At 43.5% G+C, this 25,776-nt stretch overlaps 1 protein-coding gene across 1 annotated transcript in view; it reads left to right on the plus strand.

Moving 5' to 3' along the window:
- Positions 1 to 7,480, plus strand: part of CSF1R (colony stimulating factor 1 receptor) — a 166,697-nt gene extending 159,217 nt beyond the window's left edge. The window contains exons 20-21 of the mRNA XM_085617732.1: positions 2,146 to 2,251; positions 3,655 to 7,480. Of these exons, the coding sequence (XP_085473858.1) occupies positions 2,146 to 2,251; positions 3,655 to 3,789 (241 nt within the window). The 3' untranslated portion in view covers positions 3,790 to 7,480. The remainder of the gene's footprint in view (positions 1 to 2,145; positions 2,252 to 3,654) is intronic.
- Positions 7,481 to 25,776: the final 18,296 nt, after the last annotated feature.

The raw sequence follows: 25,776 nt of genomic DNA on the forward strand, positions 1-25,776 counted from the left end.
TAACAACGCTGCTGCAATGAGTGAGAAATAATATAAAGTGTATACTTAGTAAAGAGCAGTGATCAGCATCGGTATCACTGGAACTTGTCCGTGTAGTCGGTCACAAATCCATTCCGCAACGGAGTACCGACGGAGAGAGCGGGGCTCCCCTTCCTGAGTTTGTGACCAGGTTGAGGTGGGCTCACTTGTCCAACTACACGGACAAGTTCCAGTGATACCGATGCTGATCACTGCTCTTTACTAAGTATACACTTTATATTATTTCTCACTCATTGCAGCAGCGTTGTTATTGGTCCTGAAGAAAGCCAATACCTACTTATCAGAGGTTCAATGGCTGAAACATGTCGACCCTTCCATTCTAGCAGTTTAATTCTATACTGCTGAAACACTGCGTTTTAGACCTGTCAGGACAGATGAGCCAATAAAGTTTTCTTTTCATCTGCACTAGGCAGTTTTAGATTCACTTTTTCTCCACTTTTGATTTTTCGCGCTGCACCCCCACATCACCATTCTTTACATTTGGGATTTTAGCATCCTTTGTGAGGCTTATAAATCAAAACATCCCAGAGCTCCTTCCTCTTAGAGAGGAAGTCGTAGCCCTCAGTGGGACTAGGATTTCCCGCTGGGAGGAGAAAGCCCAAATGATGAAGCATGTCACCTTTGGTGAGTGAGGGCATTCGTCCTAAAAGGGATTCCTTCCCCTATTAGACCTCTATCGAAGAGACACTTCTTTTGCTCTTCATCTTCCTTCTTGCATCTTTTCTTTTCCTGGATTGCCATTTTTTTAGAAAAAATGCATTAGACCCAAGAAATTTACAGTTGTTGTTCTTGCCCACGAGTGCATAGAGAGCCGAGGAGCTGTAGCGTTGGCCGGTCGGAAGACCAGTTTTCCTGGCGCTAGCTGTGGTCGGGTCGCGGACAGGCGCAGGCGGGCTTGCCTTTGGCGCACCAGCGGCACCCCTCTGTGTCCAGCTGCACTCCGGCTGCCATTAAATAGGGATCGGGGAAGGGCGGGAAAGCTGGGAGGCGGGAACGGGAACAAGCGGGAGGGGCAGCAGGGGCAGCAGCGGCAGGAAAGCAGCTGAGAGGAGGTTGAAACAGAGAAAGAAAGCATAAGATTTAGTAGAGGAAAAATAAGGTAAAGTAAGGAAAAATAAAGTGAAGGAAAATTAAAGAAAAATTAAGTGGAGAGAGACAATAAAAATGATGGCTGGCAAGAGAGAGCAGAGTGCAACTGGCTGGAAGGTGGAGCAGGGCCACAAACCGCGGTCAGTGGTAGTGAAAGGCAGAGGCATTGCCTAGGAGAGCTGTTGGTGGAGCTGAGCGCTGGGAGAGCATAATCCCGAGGGGAATTGCTCCTGCCTTGGGGCGGGATTTTCTTTCACATAAACTGAGCCACCCTAGAATTCAGTTGGATTTGTGTTACATAGATTATGTTTTTGGAAGTGTTCAGGAAGTGTAGGATCATACTCAAGTGGACCCTGGTTTTTTCAAACATTGGGGCAGTGTGGTATGTCTGGACGTCAAACCTCTAGAAGGAGACAGTACCCTGCTTTAGTACCCAGACCGTTGTGAATGGGCCGGGCAAAATATCAAATGCAAATGTGGAGCAGCTAAGATTGGGCACAGCTAAGGAAGGCTACATGAATAGTGTTGCTAAAACCAGGAAGAGTTGAAGGACAGCCATGATACATATGGGGTCAGAATAGAGTTTTTAGCCACTGTGGTAAATAAGGATTTGGCCTGACCACCTAGAGTTTTCCTACTGCCAGTTGCTTTGAAGCAATCTCTATTGGGAGTGTATCCTCCTTTATCCTCCAAATGCAGCACCAACAATGCACCCTCCATGCCCAATGGTTCCTTCGTTTTGCCATTGCATCAATGTTTGAAATTCTTCAGCATACAGGCCTCAGAGTAGTGTTGCGTGACATGGGGGACATATAGTAACTTTACAACATTCCTGCCCTTGTGTCCCCTTCTCAAGACCTTTAATCTCAACTCCCCTCACTTTGCCCAGTCGATTGTTTTTACTCCCACTCTCTCCTTTCCTCACTTTCAATCCTTCCCTGCTCCTGTCTGTCGGTACTATACAAAAAAGGGAAAAATATTTTTACCTTGGGTTGATGCATATTATTTCTCATAAAGGTATGAAATCATGAAGGCATGTTGGGACCTGGAGCCCACACACCGCCCCACATTCCAGCAGATCAGTGACTTCATTCAACATCAGATTGCCAGCAACCACAACCAGGTGAGGCCCTAACAATTAAGGGAAGAGCTTGCTTATAGCTGAGGGAATTTAGACAAGTGCAAAATAAAATGAGAAGGTATAGCTTTTTAGCATATTTTTTTACTTAAAATGTATCAGTCCCAATGTAATTTAGTCAGGGGTGTATTATGTAAAGTACCCAGGGGTCCAAACAGGCGTGTGTGCCCACTTTCTGTACCCCCTGGGACACTTTGGTATTACAGAATACCATGGATGCCTCCAGACCTACCCCTTGAAAGTGCAGGCTCGGTGCTGCCTGCTCTGTGAGAGGTGGGCTGGCTACTTCAATCAGTTTGATAATCTTTCACTAGTTTGCTTTCCTCAGGACGCATGGTCGCGACAGCTCGGTGGGAGGGGGCAATGCATATCAGTAATATGGCACACTGTCCCTGTTGGCACCGAGTGTACCTAGTCAACGAGTGCACCACAGCGGAAACAAGGAGAGTGAACTATTACAGTAATACGGCCCCTGGAGGGTTCTGTGATGCCATGGCTCGACAGCATTGTTGGTAACCACTGAGAAAAAAGTGGTGGCCTTATTTAGAGCCTGATGAATGCAGGGCATCTACCGAAAACCTGTGCAATACACGTGGCGTGTATTGCACAGGGCAGACGGGACAGCCGCAGGTTTTTGACATATGTCCTGTGTCTGTCAAATTCAAAATCAGCTCATCTCAGTTCTCAGAATGCTGTGTACTCTTGGACTGAAGACCCTTTAAGTGTGATAAAAGAAGGCAAGATGCTCTATTTGATAACTGCAGTACCTAAAACTAGGGTCACCTCATGAGCCCTCATGAGATGGCTTGAAGTCTGAAGTAAAGTCTTCCTAAAAGGTTACGGTCGAATACTGCAGTACCAAAACAAGTGGGAATAACACAAGGGAGGCTACATGCAGATTCATTCTATGAGTAAATCTGCTGTAATCTTTAAACACAGAAAAAGATTCCTCACAAAACACAAAAAAAGATAACACAATTTAAATGTTGGCCTAACTGCAGTCACAGAAAATGAAGGCATAGATGCATTAAATTGATATCATATATATGTGTATGTATTTGTACTTCTAAAATGTAAAAACGAAAAATATGCAAATATGCAAATAACTACATACATGTTAGCACTTACACTGCCCAACAAACCATACTGTTCACTACCACTCAAATACTCTTGCCACATACAAATGTTTGTTGCTCCGAGGTGGTGGAGCTGCTTTCACTGTCTGCATGTCCACATGGCGAGGTGGGACAGCCAGCTAAAGGCGCCGCCTAGTGGAGGTGCAACCTTCAAAAGTGTTTCCCTTTTGCCTTGAGTCTTTAAAACCGTTGCAAAATTACTGTCTGCACTTTTCATAAGATGTAAACTGAACCTTGCATCTCTTTTGTCAGGATGCCAACCTTCCATGTAATGCGGAGGGGGATAGGAACTCTGACAGCGGGATGTCCAAGTGCGACAAGGGATCCTGCGAGCAGGGTGACGCCAGCCAGCCCCTGCTGAAAAGCAACAACTACCAGTTCTGTTAAGCGTGCACACGGCTAGTGGCACTTTTGTTTTCCACTTCGCGGTATTTCGCAGATTGTCTGGTGATTTTCTGTTATGTCTGAGCTGTCATGGGGCTCTCCCAGCCTCCATCGCTCTCAGGCTTGTTGGGGTTTGAGAGCTGGATTCAAAGGGCATTTTCTTCTTTTTTATGGGATGAAGCTAAATGAGGTAAAGTCAGCATACTGTAGCAATTTATCATACTCTGGAACAAGACTGGGCCAAGAGTGGGAATCTCAGCCTGAAATAACCTCCAGCAAAGATGTGCCAAGTGGACAGAAGATGATGCAGTGATTCCTGCCACACACCCATCTCCACCGTGCTAGGATCCTCTCTTTCCTGCTGAAGTTAAAGAAATCTCCAAACGGCACTGTGGCCGGCGTGTTCTTCCATGCCTGTGCATATGTATATGTAGTTGTATCGTATGTGTCCATAGACTGCTGCACGTCATGAAAGAGACTGACTAAGCTAGAGTCCAAGGATATTTCCTGGCAGTATAAATCTCTGAAGATGAGCACAAGCCCACCCACCAAATATGTTCTGCAGGAGTGCAGGCCATCTTTGGCTGTCATAAGAGAGTGGGGGCAATAGCACAGACGTCGAATATGGCGACAAGCATGCTGTAGTGTAGCAACAGTCACATACAGGTGTGTGTATATGTGATCACTATGGGCAGAGTATGTCTTGTTCATCTCTCAGTAACTCAACAGCTGTATTGCAGATGTTTCATTTTTTGTCTGACAGAACCAAAAGTGGAGGGGGCGGTGGCTCGTACCTGGTGTTGCTGTTATTTGCTTTCAATTGTGAAGTTTGCGCATTTGTTGAGATCACCCTGCAGTGCACATTGCTAACAAAAGCAAAGGCTTATCTGCAAGGGTTCATCTAAATGCTTCCAATCTGACCTATGGGTGTAGGGTAGCTAGGCACATAGTTATTAGTCTTAGAAGACAGCGAGACCCTATGATTACGGCAAATAATTTGGAATGAGAGGTCCAAAGCCCCATTCCGCACTAGCAGTACAGTTGTCATCACCATCAGTACTAACCACATCTTTGTCTTGGATTCAAAACCCTTCTCATGGAGCATTTGTGCGTATAGCGTGGGTTGTGTACATGCTAGTTTACCCTGACCAGGATGGTGCCCTACTTCAGGCACTGACAACCTGAAATGCTTACTTCTCCAGATTAAACCAGCACGTGCCAGACAGGGGGCACTGGTGACTGGTAAAAGTTACAGCCTGCACCCTAAGAAGTAACATACAAGCATTGATGTTTTAATGCACCGTTTGTGAGTAAGCTAAAGGCAGACACACTGATATGCTGCCTACTCTGATCTCGTGGGCAAAGATTGGAGTTGTAAAGGTCCACAGTTTTAACTAAGAAATACAAATATTGCCAGAGTAGAGTAATTTAGTAAGCATGCCAATGGATAATATAGAGAATGGAAGATGGATGTAGTGTTTTACTGCTGTGCTTCAAGCACTATTAAGCAGAGTAGTGGCTATAGCAACTGACCTTTTTATTCAAAGAAGGTGGTGCTTTAAATAATGCAAGATAGCGACCCTGAACTTGGCTGAAGGGATCACCAACTGAGCTAAATTTGCAAACAAAACCGGTTTATGCGCAGAGTGACCAATAAGCATCTGTCTACCTGCGATAATCTTAATGGAACCCACAAGTACTGTCCGTATGATCCTGGGTAGTCTTAAACTCTTTCTGTTCTTCAGAAGAACAGTCTATCCATTAGTCTTAGAAAACAGCATCATTCATTGACTTAATAGTGTTTCCCCTCACTTTCTAACGTTCTTACCCTCATGGCTTTAACCAATATCTTGAGTACCTGCCATACTCCATTCTGATGGTGCGGTGTTCTTGTCCTCTAATGGGCGTACACATTGTATCTCCTGGAATCAAGATGTACCATTGAAAAACAAGTGCCACATTAGACGATTTGATTGTTTCGAATTCTCTACCAAACATGCAAGGGGTTGCACTGTCTTCTTGGTGCTTTATAAGGTGGCTTTCATTTAGGCTTCAACAAAAACGGGGTTTTCCTCATTTCAGTTATATGGTTTGCATAAGTGGAAGAGGATTAAAAAGGTGTCTGCTGTCTGGCGGGTACTAGTATAAACTGTAAAGTTTGGAATTACTATATCTCACACAGAGGATTCAGTAAATGGGACATTTGACATCCCATGGCAGAATAAAACTCAGGGAAAGGATGTGCCATAAAATAACGGGTACCATGATGGGACTAAGAGTGAGAAACAACGCATGCTTGCTTTCAGTGAAAATTAGTGAGCAAAATATGGGTGCTTAGCCATAGAATCGAATGGAACATACAGGCAAATGTTGATATATGGCAATGTTCCCATCTGGACTTTTCACAATTCCTCACATAAAGGGAAGCAAACAGAACAGATAGAGTGACAGTGGATTGTCATCTGTTACTGGAGCTTGGCTATCTTACGGGATCTACATCTGCTATTAGAGCACAGCAAGTTCTTTCGCGATACATTACTCCTCATTTTGCTGAACAGTTGTTTTCCCTTATCAATAATTCTGGATATTTCTTTAACTTCTCAAGATGCTTGGGAAGAAGAGAGCATGGCAGTAGCCATTCTAGAGTGTCCAAGGGCTTGTCATCGTCTAAGCTTAAAAATTAAAAAATAACTCCTTAAGCTTGTCTCCACCTACCCTTTCCACCAGGGGTAGGTGACTTTTTGAGCATGAATACGTACAGTGTCCATGGTGGGTAATTATGAGGGGTAAGATGCTGGAGCTGGCATGAAGTACATCTTTTTAGCCCTGAGGTATGGTCTAGGGAGTGGATAAAAGTACAGGAAACATACAGTCCAAAGTGTCACAAGTCAGTTCTAACTCCTACCCTTCGGCCTTCGTCCCCAACAAGTCTGTCAGTATACTATGTTCAAGCAGATATGTAGCCCTAATGGGTTTCTTGGCTCTGGGAAAGTAGATTTACTACACAACCATATAATAACTAAGATGGCGTAAAGAAAGAGCGATGTCTTCCACAATTAGCAGAACCTAAAGTGGCCCTTTTCAAGTCTTATGTCCAATGTAACCCATTTCATGCTATGGTGACCTGGGTGGAAAATGCTTGGTCACCATGCCATACTCTGTTGAAACAGAGACTGCTACAAAAGTCAGCTTTTCAAATCACAAAGATCAATGCACTTTTGTCCAGATGGGTTTAACCAGGAAGAACCCTGGCACATTTCTTTAGAGGACCCTGTGAACAAAACAGAGATTTAAAAATTATTAATTTCCTAACTGTATCAAGGGTAGTGCCACCAATGCCAGAGACCATGCTTCATCTTTTTCAGGTGCATAAGTGTCTTAGGTGCTGCATGCTGTAATCTCTGCAATTCAGCATGCACACTTACAAAATATTTGAGTGGTCCAATCTTCATAGAACCAATGCCACAGTCATATGGACCATGTGTTGAAATGGTAAAAATAGGAAAATGGAGGCAATTGTTTTATTGTGGCAAACATAGTTCTTAGTTTATCCAGAACTCCAGATCTTTCAGTAGAGGCACTGTTAAAGGCAGTTGCTCAGCACAACTGGCCACATTTCTGCAGGTCATGCAACCATTCTTGGCCTTACCCTCATGATCATTGAATTGCTTGGGTTCAATTTGAACTGGTTGAAGCCAGCCGCGGCCCGTGGAGGGAGTTCCGTGGGGCGGAAAGGCGGGGGAGGGGCATGGTGGGGGGTTCTAAAAACTGGAATATGGATAATTGCAGGTAAGTAAACAATAAAATAAATAAAACAAATTTCGTTGGGCGCCCTGCATCGCAAAATGTGATGCAGCGCGCGCTACGAAATTCGTTTTATTTATTTTATTGTTTACTTACCTGCAATTATCCATATTCCGGTTTTTAGAAACCCCACCCTGCCCCTCCCCCGCCCCGCCTTTCCGCCCCACGGAACTCCCTCCACGGGCCGCGGCTGGTTGAAGCCCATCCTACTGTGTGCTGCTTCAAGAAAGGATATTAAATTCCTTGTTCACAAAGTTCCAGGAAGTAACTTCAGTATCAGTGGTGTTTCTTCTGCATAATTGTTAATGCTTTATTCCATGTAATTTTCACAGGAAGATAAGTGCAGGAGAGAAATATTAACCAGCAATTGCAACAGTGGAGATCTTTCGTAACCCCAGATGTTGAGCCTCAGAGGTTTAGGATATGAATGTGGTAGAAACACCTTCTGTGATCTTTCCTCAAGGAACGACCAAAGCCCCAGCATCATTGCTATTTAACCTCCTTCTGATATCAAAGAATCAAGGTGATGACTACTGCTTTGCCATGTTCCATTCTAAATCCAGCGTATATTGTGTCTAAGATAATATGGTTGTCTATGAAAAGTTGAAGGCTGGCCACACTACTGTTTCTGCTAATTTTGGTGGATATGGCAGATTTTAAACTTGACAAAAGTTTGTCAAATTGCTACCATCATCCTGGGGTGTTTTTAGCAGTGGAGTAACAAGATTTCATCCATGTTTTCTGCCCTATAATGTCACTGAGGGCCACATTCAAGAGTTTCCTTATCTGAAACACTTCCCTGGGAGACTGCACTAGGACTGAAATGCTTTGCCACCAGGATGTCAGACCCAGAGGTGTTGCTCGACATTCTCCCCAAGCACACACACCTCATGATTCACAGAGCTGTTCATATGAAGGTATGATCAGAAGGTCTGTCTTGATATCTTGTTGAGCTATGTGGCTTCTTGGTAGGTGCTGTTGGAGGTAATCAGGTGTCTCAGTGGCATGCTGAATTGTGGGGTTGCAGAAGCTGTTGGGACAACACTAAATCCCTCAATTTCATCAAGAGACTCTCTTGCATCACTGACTGGTCCGGATAACACCAGCCACACTTTTTCTGCGATAGCCGCCTCAGCACCTCTCTAGGTGGTCTTCTTTTGAGTTTCTATGTCTAATTCAAGTTTAAAATTATACATTTTCTCTTCAATGTCCATCTTCAAATAATTTAAGTTGCCTCTTTGGAGGTTGGTGGTTCCTTGCTGGCATTTGACAGAAACGTTTATCAGTTACTTACCTGTCTGTTCTTGTCTCACTTGTACTCTCACTGGTCACTTTGTCGATCAGCCAAGATCAGGTTGACTGTGTTGTTTGCAAACCGTGCAGCCATGTTTGATTTTTAATTTGTCTGCTATTACTGTTGGTCTGTCATGTGTGAATCATTGCAGTAACATATTGTGTCGTCCTTTCTTTAAATTTGCATCCACTTATTAACAAATGTAAGAAATAACTGGGGACTGACAAATTGCTTTTTATTCAAAAGTATGATACTTTAACCATTACAGTCTCTCTGAGATATTTCCAAAATGTTTCTTATTGGAAAAGAAAATATGTCAGATGTATGCGTGTTGCTATGCTTTTATTCTTGTAATGTTAACTAACATTATGTCCTTTGTTACATTATTGCAGGTATTTCACTTTTTAAGACAGAAAATGCATTGCTGTCCATGAGTATTGACCTGTGCTCAACGTTTACTAGTGGTCACGTTTCCGGGGATTTGTGGAATGTTGGCTTCTGTGCCTGTACCTGGGTGCTATCTTTCAGAGGGCGAGCATAAGACTAATCAACAAATGGTGCTTTAAAACGTCAATGCTTGTATTTTACTTTTTGGCCCAGAAAAAAATATGAGATTTATTTGTGTTGATGACGTGTAGCCTTTCCAGGTAAAAGTTGTAATGGCATTGACAGAATAGCAATGCGACTTACTGGCCTACCTGACAGACTCCAGGCTTCCTGATGTACTGTTGTCACGGAATATGTGGGTATCTCCGACCTCACACAAAAACAATGAAGTTTAGCCACTTAGGTCTGATGAGAGAAATTCAGTTTTACAACTTGATAAAGTTTAGCACGTTTGTCTAAACGTTCTCAAATGTATTGAAAAATATACACGGCAGTAAAATAGTTGATTAAACTGTTACATTATAGCACTGTATTGTTTGTTGGCAATAATTAAGTAAAAAGTGAGATTTTCACAGTTGCAGGGTAATTAATGCATGAGCAGGACGTTTATCATTTTATTCAAGAACACCCCTGGGCACATCCCTAGCTCCCCAGAGCTGGTAACGGGTGCAGAGTCAATCATATTCCAGTTCTGGCTCTTGACAAGTAGTCGATCTGTCCCTTTTTAAAAAGGATCTGACAAATCATGTAATTCTTCCATGTCAAAAGAAAGCTGGTCGCACTGTAAAAAGTCCAGGCCTGCCATCTTTTCAAAATAAAACCAGGGTGTTTTTTGTTATAAAAGATTGTTAATGTGCATTTCCTTTAACCGTGCATATCTTGCTTCTAAAGGGCATTATCTTCTCAGTAGGTGAGCTAAGACAACTATGTTTTTTATTTTTAAATCACGGATGTGCTGTTGCAAGATCCGTTTTGTTGCATTAGGGGTGGGGTTAGGTGATTGGGTGTTTTTTGATGACAGGGACGGTTGCACCCTTAATGGAAAGGGGTTGATTGATAGTATTATAGCTAGTTTGTGGTCTGTTTATAATCTGAGCTGCTTGTACATGACAAAATGGTTGGTTATGTTGCAATCGAAAGCACAATTTTAGTAGTTGATATTTTTTTTTTCTTTTTGCCGTTAACCAACAGTGAAAACTGCCAAAGTTGAAATTAAGAGGAATTAAAAGCTAATTTTGCACTCTAAATGTTTCTTTGCAGCAATATTAATAAAGCTAACCACACTGGCAGTGGACAGTGTCGTCTTTTCTGGAATTTATACTAAATGTAGACTGCTTAAAAAATTTCCCAAAATGTAAATATGGGGGAGACGCTTGTTCTTGGACCTGTAGTTGTGCCAGCTGAACAGTTCCTCCAAAAGAATGCTCGGTATGTGCCAAAGATTGTCAGCTCTGAGGCAAGCCCAACTACTGATGCTGCCGCAGTCCAACCTGGATACCAGAGTCATGTTGTCTCTTAGGAAGGGACGTGCTCTCAAAAGGTCTTTCTAAAACACTGCTCAGAAATTTTCGATTCCCACTCTGAGTTGAGAGAAACAGAGGGGCATATCAGCAACAACCGGCGATTATTATCGCTAAGCGCACTTAGCGCTAGGATAATTATCGCCGGCTAGCGTGGATTTTTATCGCTGAGATAGCGTGCTATTAGCAGCGCTTATCTCAAAAGCGATAAAAATCCTAGCGCTAACTGCCAAACGTGTGATTATCGCTGGAAACCCAGCGATAATCCCACGAAGTTTGGCGATAGCTTGCTGATAGGGCCTCACATACTTAGCCATGATATCCACCTTCCATAGGATATCATGGCTAAGTCAGTTTCAAAGCAGGCGTAAGGAAAGTAGCGATAACAGAGGTTATCGCTACTTTTCCTGTCGCTATGCTGCTTTGCGTGAAGCTTGATAATAGGAGCAATGTAGCTTAGCGACATTTCTCCCGTTATCCTGGGGAGGAACGCCCAGAGATGCAAAGATCGGCGTTAACGGAAATGGAGATAAGGCAAGGTTTCACGCGATAGCAGGGCCTTGCAGATAAGGTGATGAAATTATCGCTGCTTTTCATCCGAAAACAGACGTAAAAGCGGCAATAATTTTTTACCGCCTGCTTGCTGATATGCCCCAGAGTCACTGAGGAAGTACGGTAAAATCGTCCGACCATCAACACTCATTGCTTTACTCAAAGCGTCATTGGGAAGAACTTTACTGAGCATTAAGATAAAGCCACATACATTCAAGAATTTTAAAAGATGATTGTTTTTACATAACTCTTAAACGGAAGCATGTAAAGGAAAAAGGCACAGAATGTTACAATCCAGTGGAGACCAGCTCTGGAAATGGAAGGCCTGCTGCTGGGGCATCATATAAAATAGATGCCGCAGAAAGGTGGTGGATTCGTGAGAGGGTGCGCAGGTGGTCACAGTCAGTGCTGCCTTTACATTACTTTTCATGGAGTCTGCTTCTTCAAAAAGGTCAACAAGGAAAAATGTGATAATGAAGCTGTTCTGGTTTACTTAAAATGGTCACTTTGAAAATGCAGTTTGCGACGGCAGAGGAGGTTCAGATGTGCTTGAAGTGAGTTGAAAAAGGTGGCGCAGTCTCTAAGGGCACTATGTATGTATCAGTAATCGGGGATATGAGAAGAGAACACTGCAGGTAACCCCCAGTTTCCCAGCAGCCACACGTCCACCAGGGCACAGTTTTGATATATATAGTACTAGGAAAGGGATGACCGCAGGGCTTAAGGGGGAACAAAGCAGGGAAAAACAACAAGACCAGGTTGGATGCTCCAGAACTTGGGAACAGGTTCAGGAGATAGTAATAAAAGTCAATGCCGCACATGAATAACAATACTGTAATCAAAGAAAAAGGCATTTGTTATTACTAACGTTCTATATGGCTTAGGATTGCTGGTCTAGAGTAAGTGAATGTGGCTAGTTCTACTGGAATATGACCATGGAGTCTCCAACCAAACATACAGGTCCGCCTAAAATTTCCCCAGAACATTAAGGGGCATATTTACACGGGGATTGCACCACCGGAACATCACCTTTACCAAGTTTCCAATGGCGCAATGCCCTGCACCCTATTTACAAAGTGGCGTTAAGCCACTTTTTGTTTCTTAACGCCTTTTGTAAATATGGTACCCTTTTGTAAAGGTATCTGTGTGAAAAGGGCATGCAATGGATGTTGCTGTGGGCATCCCACCATAACACCCAGTGCTTTTTGACACTGCTCAGATTGACAAGAATCTGTAAATCTGAGGCAGTGCCAAAAACTAACGCCATGCAGAAGCAGGCATTAGATTTGCGCAAGAAAGTGAAATATCTTTATTTCTCCTCGTTTTTGTTTTTTCTATGAGTGCTGCATTCTGCAGAACACATAGAAAGAGCAAAACGCCATAATTGATTGATTTATGCATGAAGTTGTCCCTTCATGCACAAAAACGATCATTAAATAATGGTGATTTGCTACTTCTATGTGTGCTTTCAGAATGCAGCACATTCGCAAAGGGAGTCCCGCCCCTGCGGCCTGAGGCTTTATAACACCTCACGGCCCCCGCTTCGCGGGGGCCGTTCGCAGAGGGAGTCCAGTGTGTTGCAAATCCCGGCTGTTTATTTCTTTGTGAACACACGCTCTGGAGGTGACTTTGGAATCTGCTGTGTACTGATAGCGGGAGGATTTGGTGGACGGGACTGCGAGGACCAGCAGCCCCGTAATCTCGATCAGCTGTGTCCTCTTCCCGCCCTTGCTGCCTGAGGCTGTATTTATTGGACTAATACACCCGCAGCGCGGTCGCGCGCCGGGAGAAGCCCGTGACAAGGGCGGGACCGTTTGTGGCCGTTCGAGGACGGAAGAGGACGGGACGGGCTCTGTCTCTAACGTTTTCCTCAGGGGAAGATACATGTGTGATATATTGTGCGTATAGTCCCTGCCAGTGGCTTATTTGTTAAATTGCATTGTAATTATGAATTCTGTTTCAGGGTGCTCTGTTAACAAGTCCCCTTTTAAGTTTCAGTTGCAGGGACTTTAGATAAATTCATTATAAGAGCTTCATCCTTACTGGCCCATGAGATTGAACTCACGGAAAGGAGATTGTCGTTGGATATAGTTGCCGACAAACGCTCTTCATTGGGCTCTATTATACATGCCAAATCTCCTACTCCCTCTCACACAATTATATCGGGTACACTTGATTGGTACTATGACAGGCAGTAGGAGTTCTTCGTCCCCGCTGGAGAAAATGCTGGAAATCAGGCAAAGGTGTTACCCAATCTCTGAGGAAGAAGGCTTGTCTAGTAGTAAGATCCCATGCCGATCTAATTGTTCAAATCCTCTAGTCTCCTCTATCCCATCGTCCCCAGTCCGAACTAGATCTACTTCTGTTATTAAGCAGGGTTCGTTTAAGTTACCTTCTGCCACTGCCCCGAAGGGTATATGTTCTAAAAGGAAAAGGGGGGATGGAAAATGATAAAGGAACGTTGCCTAAAAGTCGCAAACTTGGCCCCCCTAAAAATAATTTAGTAGCCCCTGCAAATCGAGGCCAAGGGAAGGATTTACATGAAGATCCGCCTACCCTCTCGGCTCCGGCAGATAATATGCCTATTAAATTGGGTGATGACTTTTGGCCTAGACTGGAATCGATGTTAAAACAATCTGTCTCACCGATCCATGACAGGCTAGATTGCATTGAAAATAGGCTATCTTGTCTTGAACTGGCCTTTGCTTCATCCCAAACTAGACATGATCTACGGGGTAGTGCCATTAATGGAAATGCACACAACAAGAGTATGTCTAGATCAACATCTTATAATCAAGAGGGACTGCAGGTTATCGCAGGGGTAGCCCCTCCACTACAAGTAATTCCAACATCCCCGGTTGTATCTTCTAGTTTAACGGCCACTAGGGTGCAACCTAATTTATCTGGAGAGAAGGGCGGGAACGGTCATGGGTCTGGAGGTAATGTAGTTACTACTAAACCCACAGGACAACAGGGTTTTCAATCCTCTGGCCCAGTAGACCGAAGGCAATTTTTAAATCTCCCGCCCGAATCGACCCCTTATGTTGTTGTCCTCACGGGAGTTCCAGCACTAATTGATGGGAAGTGGGAGGAGTATTTGGACCTAAAACATAAATGCATTCACTGGCTAAACCAACATAGGCCATTACCAGTGTCAGTTTCAGCAGAAATTATCTTTGCACGTCGGGTGGATTGGGTAGGTCCCCAAGCTAAATTGGTAAAGGGAGACTGTATTGTCCTAAATTTTAGAGACAGAAGGGCCGTGGAGCATATTTGCGCTTGGCCCGTAAATAATTTGGCCTCTCATATTAATTCTTTACCACTTACATTCTTTTACCCGCCTTTGCAACATAATAAGAGTCCCCCGCGTTAGTTTATACCTGGTAATCCTGCTGAAAGGTTGGGCGTGGGAATTCCTTTGTTCAACCGGTTTGAAGGTCTGTCGGGTTTGGAAGACTGTGATTGACGGTTCATTGCTTTACAAGATGAAACCCCCCTGGAGAGTTAACTGATATGAATAACATTATGTCACGAAGATATGTGCCCCAGTTTGCCAATAAGTCCTACTTTTATTGAGAATGTATTTATGCCTTCAGGACAATTGTCCCAGATACCATATGATTGTTCCGACCCCCAAGCAACTCCCACCTGTTTAGGTTATTACTTAGCCACCTGGAATATTGCCGGGTGGCAACGCAAGCTGGATATTCTGGGTTGGAGGGAGTTCGTTGGATGCTGTGATTTATTTTGTATGCAGGAGACCTGGTGCAAGGAACAAATCAATCTTGATGGGGTTGTTTCCTTAATCTCCCAGCCCAGGAATCTCTGTCAGGTCGTGCAAAGGGTGGTCTTCTAATATTATTGTCAATTAAATTGCCTGTGGTCGTTAAGGCATATGAAATGATTGGACACCACTCTCAAGTGTTATGGTTACAGCACGAGAATGGCCGCAATGTCTTGATTATTAATTATTATAATAATTTATTTAATCAGACGCGATCACTTGCGGTCAAGGAACTAATGGGTGCCCTTGACAAATTGTGCTCCGACAATTTTATTAATTTTGATTTTATTTGGGTGGGTGATTTCAATACCCCTCTCTGTTCTCTATCCCTAACCGAGGATTGTGGGTATACTACTGACAGCGATGAGGTGGAGGTTTATTTCCCACATAATTCTTATGGAGAGATGTTGAACTCTGCCATGGCTAAATATGACTTAGAAGTATTACAGAGTGTAAAAGATGACCAGGGCAATGTTGTTCCTACATTTACTGGTAGGGGCGCTAGCACTGTAATTGATCACTTGGTTATCTCGGCGAATATTAATGTCTTCTGTGGATCCAGGGTGATTCTGGACCTATCCGTCAGTGATCATAATTGTATTATTTTATGTATGTCCATATGGGGCTACAAGAAGCAGGTGACTGAAATCATTGTAAATGATGTTGTTTTAAGCAGACCTATTGGTCACAGGATTAAGTGGACTGTTACTAACTCAGACACGTACTTGAACAGAATTGTCACTCTCTGTTTACCCGAGATAAGCATGTGTCTAGATGCCAACGTTGGTCACTTAGGTATCTTACAATGTTTCACTAAAATTTACGAAAATATCAAAGTTTTGACCACCTCTAATGTAAAGCGACATAAACAGAATAGTGGATGGTTCGACAAAGCTTGTACCAAGGCCCTACAGAAGTTAAAGAAAGCTCTTTCGCGCAGTCCTCGGAATAGGTCTATTATTACCAATCTTAGAATAGCCTACAAGGAACAGCTAAACCGCAGGAAACGTGAACTTCAGGCTGAAGCGTGGGATAAATTGACAGCTACGGTGGAGCTATCTAACAGTAAGCTCTTCTGGGATACTGTCAGTAGTCCTTTTTTAAGGAACGATGATGCACCTATAATTACTTCTCAAGTCAGTAAGGAAAGCTGGGTCCTTCACTTCTCATCTATTTTTAATTGTAGTGATATTTCTTGCATGTATAGCTTATCTACTGTTGAGTGGACTATTATTCCCCTTAATATTACACCTTCTGAAGTAGTAATTGCTGTAAGATGCAGTAAGGGTGGAAAGGCCCCTGGCCCAGATGGAGTGCCAATTGACCTTTATAAAGCTGACATAACAATATGGGGCCCTGTTTTATCTAATGTTTTTAATGCGGCCGTAGAGGAAAAGATTCCGTCGACTTGGGGGGAGTCTATAATAATCCCAATTTATAAAAAGGGCCTTAGATCTGAAGCCAAGAACTATCGCCCTATATCTCTTTTAGACTCATCATTAAAGACTATGAGCCGGGTCTTACTGTCTAGATTAGAAGAATGGGCGGAGGATAATGGGATTTTGGCCCAATCCCAATATGGGTTCAGGAAAGGTCGGGGGACCCTGGAACAATGTATAAATCTAGATCTTATTATTGGGAAGTATACGCGAGCAAAGCAGGGATCTCTTTTTCTCTGCTTTGCTGATCTTAGTAGCGCGTTTGACCTGGTAGATCATGGTCTACTATGGTCAACCCTTTTAGACCTATGTGCCCCCCAGGCTATTATTTTCTTTCTGGCACGACTCTATGCTAAGTTATCTGCAAGAATACGCTATGGCCAAGCAGGAGAATGTACAAGCCAAATTACGGTGAGCCTTGGCATTAGGCAAGGCTGTGTGTTGGCACCCCTTCTTTTTTCTCTATTTATTAATGTCAAAGAAGCCTATCTTAAAAAGGTCAAATGTGACGCCCCGCAAATTGAGGGACAGGAAGTACCTGTGCTGCTTTATGCTGATGACACGGTACTCCTCTCAAGAACTCCCATTGGTTTACAAAAACTAATGAATAGGTTCTCTGATTTTATAAAAGAAAGGAAATTAAAACTCAATAATTCTAAGACTTTTATTTTACCGTGTGGATGTAAAATAAGGAATTTGAGATCTTTCCATATTGAGAACCATAACATTTCTTTAGTGAATACGTTTTGTTACCTTGGCATCATGTTTTCGAGTAACGGCATGTGGTATGAAGAGATTTTAAATACTAAGGCCAAAATGGCCAAATGCGCCTATGGAATTTTTAAATTTGCAATTAAATTGGGGGATTGTCGCATATTTGATATGTTACACATTTATAGAAATAAATGTGTTTCGGTTGCGCTCTATGGAGCAGGGGTCTGGGGCTATTGCCCTCATGGAGAGCTACAGGTTGAGGAAAATGTTTTTCTAAAAGAATTATTATGCTTACCTTCATCCGCCCCTACCGTATTAATTCATAATGAGGTGGGGCTGAACTATTTGACTGATCTGATAGGGCTGAGGCCCCTAATGCTATGGAGATCGATCTGGATGAAGAAAGAGACTGGATTTAAGAGAAGCATTATAAAGGACTGCCTCTGTCTGGACAAATGCCTACAAATCCCCTGGTTAAAATACATGGTTTCTACTTTTAAGGATTTTTTCCAGGTGAATATTTTGGAAAATCCGAATTATGCGTCTGATCTCCCTAAGTCAGAATTTAAACAAATCTTTTTGAGGGAAAAAGCTCAACGTCGTCATCTTAAGAATATGCAGTTAGTAACTGTGGCTTTTTATTATTCACAGGAGCATATTATAGGGTTCCAACAATACCTATCTAAGGTTACCAGAACCTCGCATCGGTTCGTATTGACCCGATTGAGATTAGGTATTGTCCACCATTTGGTGGCCTTTCCTTCTATAAAAAAATACCCCACTGTTCCTTGTCCATGTGACGGAGTCACTAAACAGAGTGTTGTTCATTTTCTCCTTACATGTAATTTATATACGCATTTGCGCATTGTCTATCTGAAACCACTTTTTAAAAAATACGGGTCTCGAATTTTGAAATCTGCTTTGAACCTGTTGTCCACTTTAAATGAGATAGATATATGTTTTTTTACTGCCACGTTTATTTTAAAATCTATTGCTGCTAGAAAAAGTATGGTTTTTAACTTTTATGTTTGGATGGCTGACTATTTTACTTTTAATATTTGCTTTGCGATTCCTTCAAAGTGTTTTCTGGTTTAATTACATAGAAAGTTTTATATTTGCTGCTTTGTGCTTTTGTGATTCTTTTTTAATAATCGAATAAAGCTTATTCTGACTGACTGACTGACTGACTGACTGACTGACTGAATGCAGCACACATAGAAGTAGCAAATTACCATTATTGATTGTTTATGTGCAGGAACACCTTCCTGCTGTCAGGAATGCAGAGCGCGAGCGGTCGGCGGACTACAAAGATGGCCGACTCGCGCTCTGCACATCCATGGGAGTCGGCTGCGGCGTATATAGGCAAGCCGCTCCTGGGAAAGAACACTTCGCGTTCTAGTTGCACGGACTTCGATTCTCCTCACCTGACTTCCGGTTCACGCCCCTCTGCCCAACTCGGTGTCTCCACGGCATCCTCCGCGTTGTTCTGCATTCCGTCGCGCTGACCTCCTCGAACACAGCGATTCCTTTTGTATTCCTCGATTCCTGCACCTCCAAATAATAATCCTCAGCGCGGTAGGCTTTGTAGACTTCAGCTCCTCGTCCGTCCCTCCCTGAAAAGCAAAATAAGAAAGACAAGCTTAAATCTGATATGGCCACACAATTAATGCCGTTCGGTTCTTCAATGTAAGCTTTAAAGTTTTTGTTTTTACTTATCTAAATTTGGTCTCCACGTGGAGAAGATTAGAGTTTTTCTTGACTACTAGTTCATTCTTAATTCCTGAAGTTAAGGATCGAATGATATACCTGCAATAAAGGATTTTATGTTATATTGATGATTAAATTACATAAGGAGCTACGCACATATAATTCCTGGTGGGTTTCCTTCTTACAGTCAATTAATATATAACAAACAAAGAAATCACGCTGTTCCTTATATATATTCCTTTCATTTATGTTTGTCCAGGTTTCTTATACTCCAGACTCCTCTATGCTCCATACTTATTCCGGTACATAGAAAAACCCAGAAGAAGGGAAATATTCGGTATTTGCATATCTTATATGTGCACTATATCAGAGAATAATGAGAGTCATGGCTGTACAGTAGCATTATACGTACCAATGTTTCCTGTTATATTTTACAGTAACCTTATCTCTGATTGAAGCACCAAGTGGAACCTTCGAGTGTTCTTGTCCTAGTTTTCTTCCCTGGGTTATTATTTGCACTTTGACTACGTTGGGTGCATTTGATGACCAGGTGAAGGTGAGAACTTTGCATCATTTGCATCACGTTCCTGCGGAATCGTAATTAGCCTGACACCTGCACATAAACAATCATCCCTGCAACACAGGCACCCTTGCACTATGACGCAAGGGTGTCTGTGTCAGTGCTGGGCAGCACTTTCCAGCACTAGGAAAAAACAGGGGTGCACAGTATTCTCGAAAATACGTTGCATTCCTGCATTTTAAAAATGGCATAGCACTGCAAAATGTGCCGCAGTGCTGCGCCATTTCCTGGTACATATGCCCCTAGGTGCACGACAGTCACCAACACAGGAAGTGGCAAATAGCAATACACATCGGTGTGTGAAGGGGTTGGCTGCACAAGCAAAAGAGGAGAAACCTAATAGAGAAACATCTCAACCATAGTAAGGAGCAGAGACACCCCTGCGCACTGGCTGCCCAGACACAAGGCAGGACGTGGGGATGCTAATGTTCACCTCACAAATACTAAGGCACTGGAGAAGAGGAATCATGTCAGAACGAGTGATAAACCCGTTTTAAAGGAATTGGAAACTATTCATATTTCAGAAGGAGAAGCTAGAAAATTCTTATATTTTAGCTCACAAATGATCGACATGTCCAGCCTGCAGAAGGGCAGATATGGCATCAGTTATACTTTTAGATACCTAAGTTTGAAATCAAATTTATTTGAAAATATCATTAGCAGAATGCAATACAACTATGTTTTTTTTTCTCTATGACATTGACCACAACGTTGAAAATATATATTAAAAATTAAATATGTACGCCTTGCCGACATCCTATAACAGAGTTAATCATCAAGACACACTATTTCAAATACTTGAATTGAAAGCAGGGATTACTACTCGGTTCTGAGCTGGGTTACATTTTTCTGAACAGAATCCCACCAGGTAATAACAATCAGCAATCCAACCTCAGGTACCATCCCGTTCATTGTAGTGGACTTCAAGGGCCTGCTTCTTGCTGCTGCTCTTCACCGTTTGTTTGTGGCCTCTAGCACATGTGATTTTCCACACTTATAGTAATTTCAAATGCACACAGATGAAACTTGAATCAATATTAGGAAGAAGCTAAAAACATGGCTATTTTCCTCTGCGTACTAAAGTAATGGAGAGCCACAGGAATGTATTAGTTGGTAAATTTGTTGTGAGGTGTCTAGAGTCGTCTCCAATTAGCGAGTCTGCTTCAGCGCGGGGACACGCCGGTGGGCGTAACCATGTGCTTTAGAAAAGTTAAAATAAATAAAATATGCTTCTTGAAAAATATGGTCGAGATTGGCATCAGATACCTCATGTCATAACATGAGTATTTGTAAAGCATACGTTCAACCTCGGGCCTCTGCGCTGAAATTGCAGTTGCTAATTATCACCCGGCATAATGGTACTCGTGGTATCGACCTCGGAAGGATTAAAGACTGACTACACCGGCCATAGGGTCTAAAGCAGATCCTTGCAGTAGATGCATTAGTCTACTAAGTTCCCAGACCAAGCTGTCCTGGTTGAAAGACTGCTTCATTTGCCAAAATGACTCTAAAACTAAAGTTATTAATGCAGAAAGCCACATCTACTCTGCACGCTTCTCTTGCCACCAGTAAAGGATTTTTAAAACCTGGGCGTTTGGTTTGACCACAAATTATCATTAAATCAGCAGATCACTACAATGGTGTAGGATACCAACCTTCAGCTAAAGACATTAGGAACAGTAATCCTGTTACACCAGTGTAATCATAAGATTGAACTCACAAAAACTATAGAACCGCTAAGACTGTCATCACTAGATTATTGCAATGTAGTTTTGCACAAGACAGAGGGAAATTTATAAAGTCCACATGATAATGAACAAAGTGGTGAAAGCCTGCTTCAATCTAAGGAAGAATGACTATAGTGCCCCGCTAAATGTGCTGGCCCTCACTCCAACCAAGAATGATATTTAAAGTACAATAGACTACACAAAAGGATGCAACCTCAGATTTGGCAGAACCAATGTTATGCAGATTTGTAGGACGCACTATCACCCGGGAGTGTATCCTGGGGCTAAGCAGGTGTGAGCTTCCCTGAATCTAGGGCTTAATGGGACTGCTCAAAAAGCCAGGTCTTCAGCTTCTTGAGACATTCAAGAAGTGAGGAAGAGGCTCTTTTGTGTAGTGGCAGGTTGTTGTACACTTTAGGAGCGATGTAGGAGAAGGCTCTGGTTTTCTATATACGTGGGATGTGTGTAAGTAGAGACAAGCAGAGGTGTCTGGAAGGTTTGTGAAAGCAGATATGATTATTGAGGTATGCTGGGACAGTGTTATGTAGTGCCTTGAAAGTGTGGGAGAGGAGTTTGAATTGTGCTCGTTTCTGTATGGGAAGCATAGCGGAGCACCTTCAGGTGTGGAGTGATGTGAGTGAGGTGTGGGAGGTTGAGATTGTTTCTGTCCGCCGAGTTCTGAATGGTCTGCAGCCTTCTAGTTATTTGTTGATCCCACCATAGAGGGTGTTCCCCTAGTCCATCTTGTTTGTGACCAGGGCGTGGGTGACGGTTTTACCAGTGCTGATTGAGAGCCATTTGAAAATCTTTTTCAGGCTCTTCAGGGTATGGAAGCATGAGGCGGTGACAGCGTTGACTTGGGCGGTCATGTCGAGTTTGCCTGTTTATGATGCTCCTGAGGTTCTTGGTGTGGGTCCACTAGATGGAGTCTCACGGTGAAGTGCTCTTCCCAAAGATCACGATTTTGGTCTTGCCTGTGTTCAGGTTTAGACAGTTGGTCTTCATCCAGTGGGCGATTTCAGTTATGGAGGCATTGAACTTCCCAGCACCCATCTGCACATGAAGTGACATCACTGGATTTCCCAGCATCCATCTGTACAGGAAGTGACATCATTGGATTGCCTGCCATCCTTCTGCACAGAAGGTGGCATCACTGGATTACCCATCATTCATATGCACAGAAAGTGGCATCACTCCTATCATCTCCCAGAACCTACTTAATGGTTGTCACAGCGTGGACGCACAGTGGGTGCACCGCTAGTGCGCCAAAGGCAAGCCCGTCTTCACCTGCACCCAGCACCTACCATGCTGTGACCATCCATGCCCTCAACCCCGGCTGCTGCTCCACACTTCTGCCTCACCACACCATACAACACTGAGGGAGTATCCTCCTGCCTTTCCTGCTAGATTTCATGCACTTACCCTCACCCAACACTCAGGGTGCCAACAGCACCCACCAGCCCACTCTCTCACACTCACACGGTCTTGCAACCACCCATACAACACTCCACACTCGCATGCATGGTCCTGAACACCCGCATGCACCTCAACGCCAGCTCACTTACCAAACATTCCACAGAGATTTGGAACCTGCTGCAAGACAATGTCCCATATCTTCTTTTCCTCACAGAATCCTGTCTCAATCCTGCATCTGCATGTGACATCGCTACAGCCATCCCCCCGGGTACAAGTTTGTCAGGCAAGACAGACACCATAAGCCTGAAGGCAGAATCACCATCATCCACATCATCCATATCATCCATCAGCTGTAACACAACCACAAACATGTCATCCTCCAACAAAGAACACCTGCTGTTCAACTTCTACATCACAGCCAACTTTACCCTAAGTGGCACTCTTAGCTACAGACCACAGAACTACGCACCGATTTCACTGACATCACAGACATCATAGCATCACTCGCCCTTGATGATAGCAATTACATCCTACTTAGAGACCTGAACGTCCACCTGGAAGACCACGCCGACCCCAACTCAAGAACACTTATCGAAGGCTTTGGAATCCTGGGCATCAACGAGCGAGTAAAGGTGCCTATCCATGCTGCTGAACACCTCTTTGACCCTATTTTCGCTATCTTCAGCAACATCTGAGTCAACAAGCCCATACCAGCCCACTGGACAGACCACACCCTCATCAAGTTCAGCATCCCTGTCACAGTCCAACACACATACACCACTGTCAGACCAGCCCGCCGAAACTGAAGCAGCATCACTGACAAGGACTGGGACGCTGCTCTCAACACCCACCGACCCAAGCACAGCAACAGCCTTTCCAAAGCCATCAAGAATTTCAACAATTGGATCACCTCCTATGCCGACTCCTTGGTCCCCCACAAACACAGCAATACAATAAGATCCGGACCCCAGGCCAGTTGATTCAATGAGAAACTCAGACTAATGAAATACCACTGCATACAAGTAGAGTGCAAATGGAGAATGAGCCAGGACAATGTAGACGGGAACACATTTGAATCTGCTATAAGGCACTACCACCAAATGATCTAGACCACCAAACATGTTGAGCTGGCAGATCACATTGATGCCAGCACAAACAGAACCAAAGAAATATTTGCCATTGTGAAAGATTTCACATCACTATTGGTCACCTCCAACTTGATCAGTCCCTCACAGGACCCCTGCAACAAACTCTCTTGATTCTTCAGCAACAAGGTAACAGTCATTTAAAAACAGCTTCAACCAGCAACAGGATCCCAAAAGACCTCACCAAATGGCTCTTGATCTTACACAAACAACCAATCAGGCCCGGTTCTAGAGGGTGGGTCAGGTGGGCCAGGCCCACCAAAAGAATACCATGGTCCACCCAAGGCCATTCAGAACTGAAAAAAAGTGTTTTTCAGCTTAAAGTTTCACAGGGGCGGGCAGCCCCATGGGCTGTCCCTTATCATTTATTTTAATGATTAACACCATTGACATAGAATATTTTCAGGCCTGGGGAGAGGTGTGAAGTCAGCAGAGTTTATTAGCTGCTATGATGCACAAATGACCAGCATGGATATCCTGAAAACTGAAATAAGATTCTGGACTTATTGCATCGTATTTTTAAACTTCAAAGCTTAGCAACATAAAAAGTTGCAACGTTTTTCAAAAACAAGAAAAGCTGTAAATTGCCTCTGTATGGCAGCAGAAACATTCCTAATGTTGCACATGACTAGGAGCATGCTGCAGTCTTAAAGTTCTCCATCTTAAAGATTTGAAAAGCAGTGTCACTCTCCTTCCCCAAAGCACATCAAAGAAAGAGAAGTATGTAGCTCTTTGGGTGCTGATTATTGTGTTAAAAATGGCAAACGCAGACAGATGCCAATACCTAAAACATCAAATAGGTAAATACTTTGGGAGCAGATTTACAAGCCCCTTGCACTGCCAGTGTGTCACTTTTTGTGACACACTGGCAGCAAATTTTTCTGCTCCATATTTACAAGGACATGAAAAGCCACCCTGCGTGGCTTTTCCGGTTCTTGTAAATACGGCCCCTTTACACGCAGCACTTTGCGTGAAAGGGGCGTTCCACAGGTGTTGCTGTGGGTGTTCTCACGCAACACTCATGGAAACAGACACATTTCCAGATTGACAAGAAATCGTAAATCGGGAAATGCGTTTGAATGCTGGTGCCACGAGGAGAAATGTATTCATTTCTGCTTGTTGTTTTCCTCTTTCTATGCGTGCTGCATGCAGCACATGTAGAATGAGGAAATAACCTGTAATGATTGTTTGTGTACAGGAAGGTGTCCCTTCCTACACATAAACAATCCTTTAAATAAATGACGTTTTACAAGTTCTATGTGTGCTAATGCAGCACACATAGAAGTTGAAAAACACAATTTCTGTTTATGTGCAGGAAGGGACACCTTCCTGCACAGAAACTATCATCCCCATGACGCAGGGATCCTTGCACCATGGTGCAAGGGTGCCTCCATCGGTGCATGACAGCAGTTTGTGCGCCAGCGCAGGGGGAAGCACAGAGATGCGACATATTGTTGTAAATATGTTGTATCCCTGTGCTTCCAAACTAATGCAGCACGTCGCAGCAAAATGACTTGCTGTACCGCGCTACGTTAGTTTATTGTAAATCTGCCCCATTGTTGTTTTTTGGCCAATACCCACTCATCTTCACGGCCCACCTATCCTTTATGGTCCTCCCAAAGAAAAAAATTCTAGACCCGGGCCTGGAACCAATGCTAACCGCATGGTTCGTCATCACCCTAGAAGGCACCGCCAGTGGAGAGGGAGGGGAGATCCAACTCCGGGGACCAGGTTGCGCTGGTCTGGCCGGTCTTACCTTTGTTCCTATAATCATTTGAAGGAGCGTGTGCTGATACATAACCTATTGTGCAGCGGCTAGGGCTGGGCGTAGTTGGCGTAGCGCCCCTACGCAGAATTTTGGAAGAAATGTGTGGAAAACGAGCGCATGTCCTGAGGGTCCGTGTGCCCGGGACAGGGGTCC

This window comes from Triturus cristatus, chromosome 7, assembly GCF_964204655.1.
Source record: "Triturus cristatus chromosome 7, aTriCri1.1, whole genome shotgun sequence".
Lineage (NCBI taxonomy): Eukaryota > Metazoa > Chordata > Amphibia > Caudata > Salamandridae > Triturus > Triturus cristatus.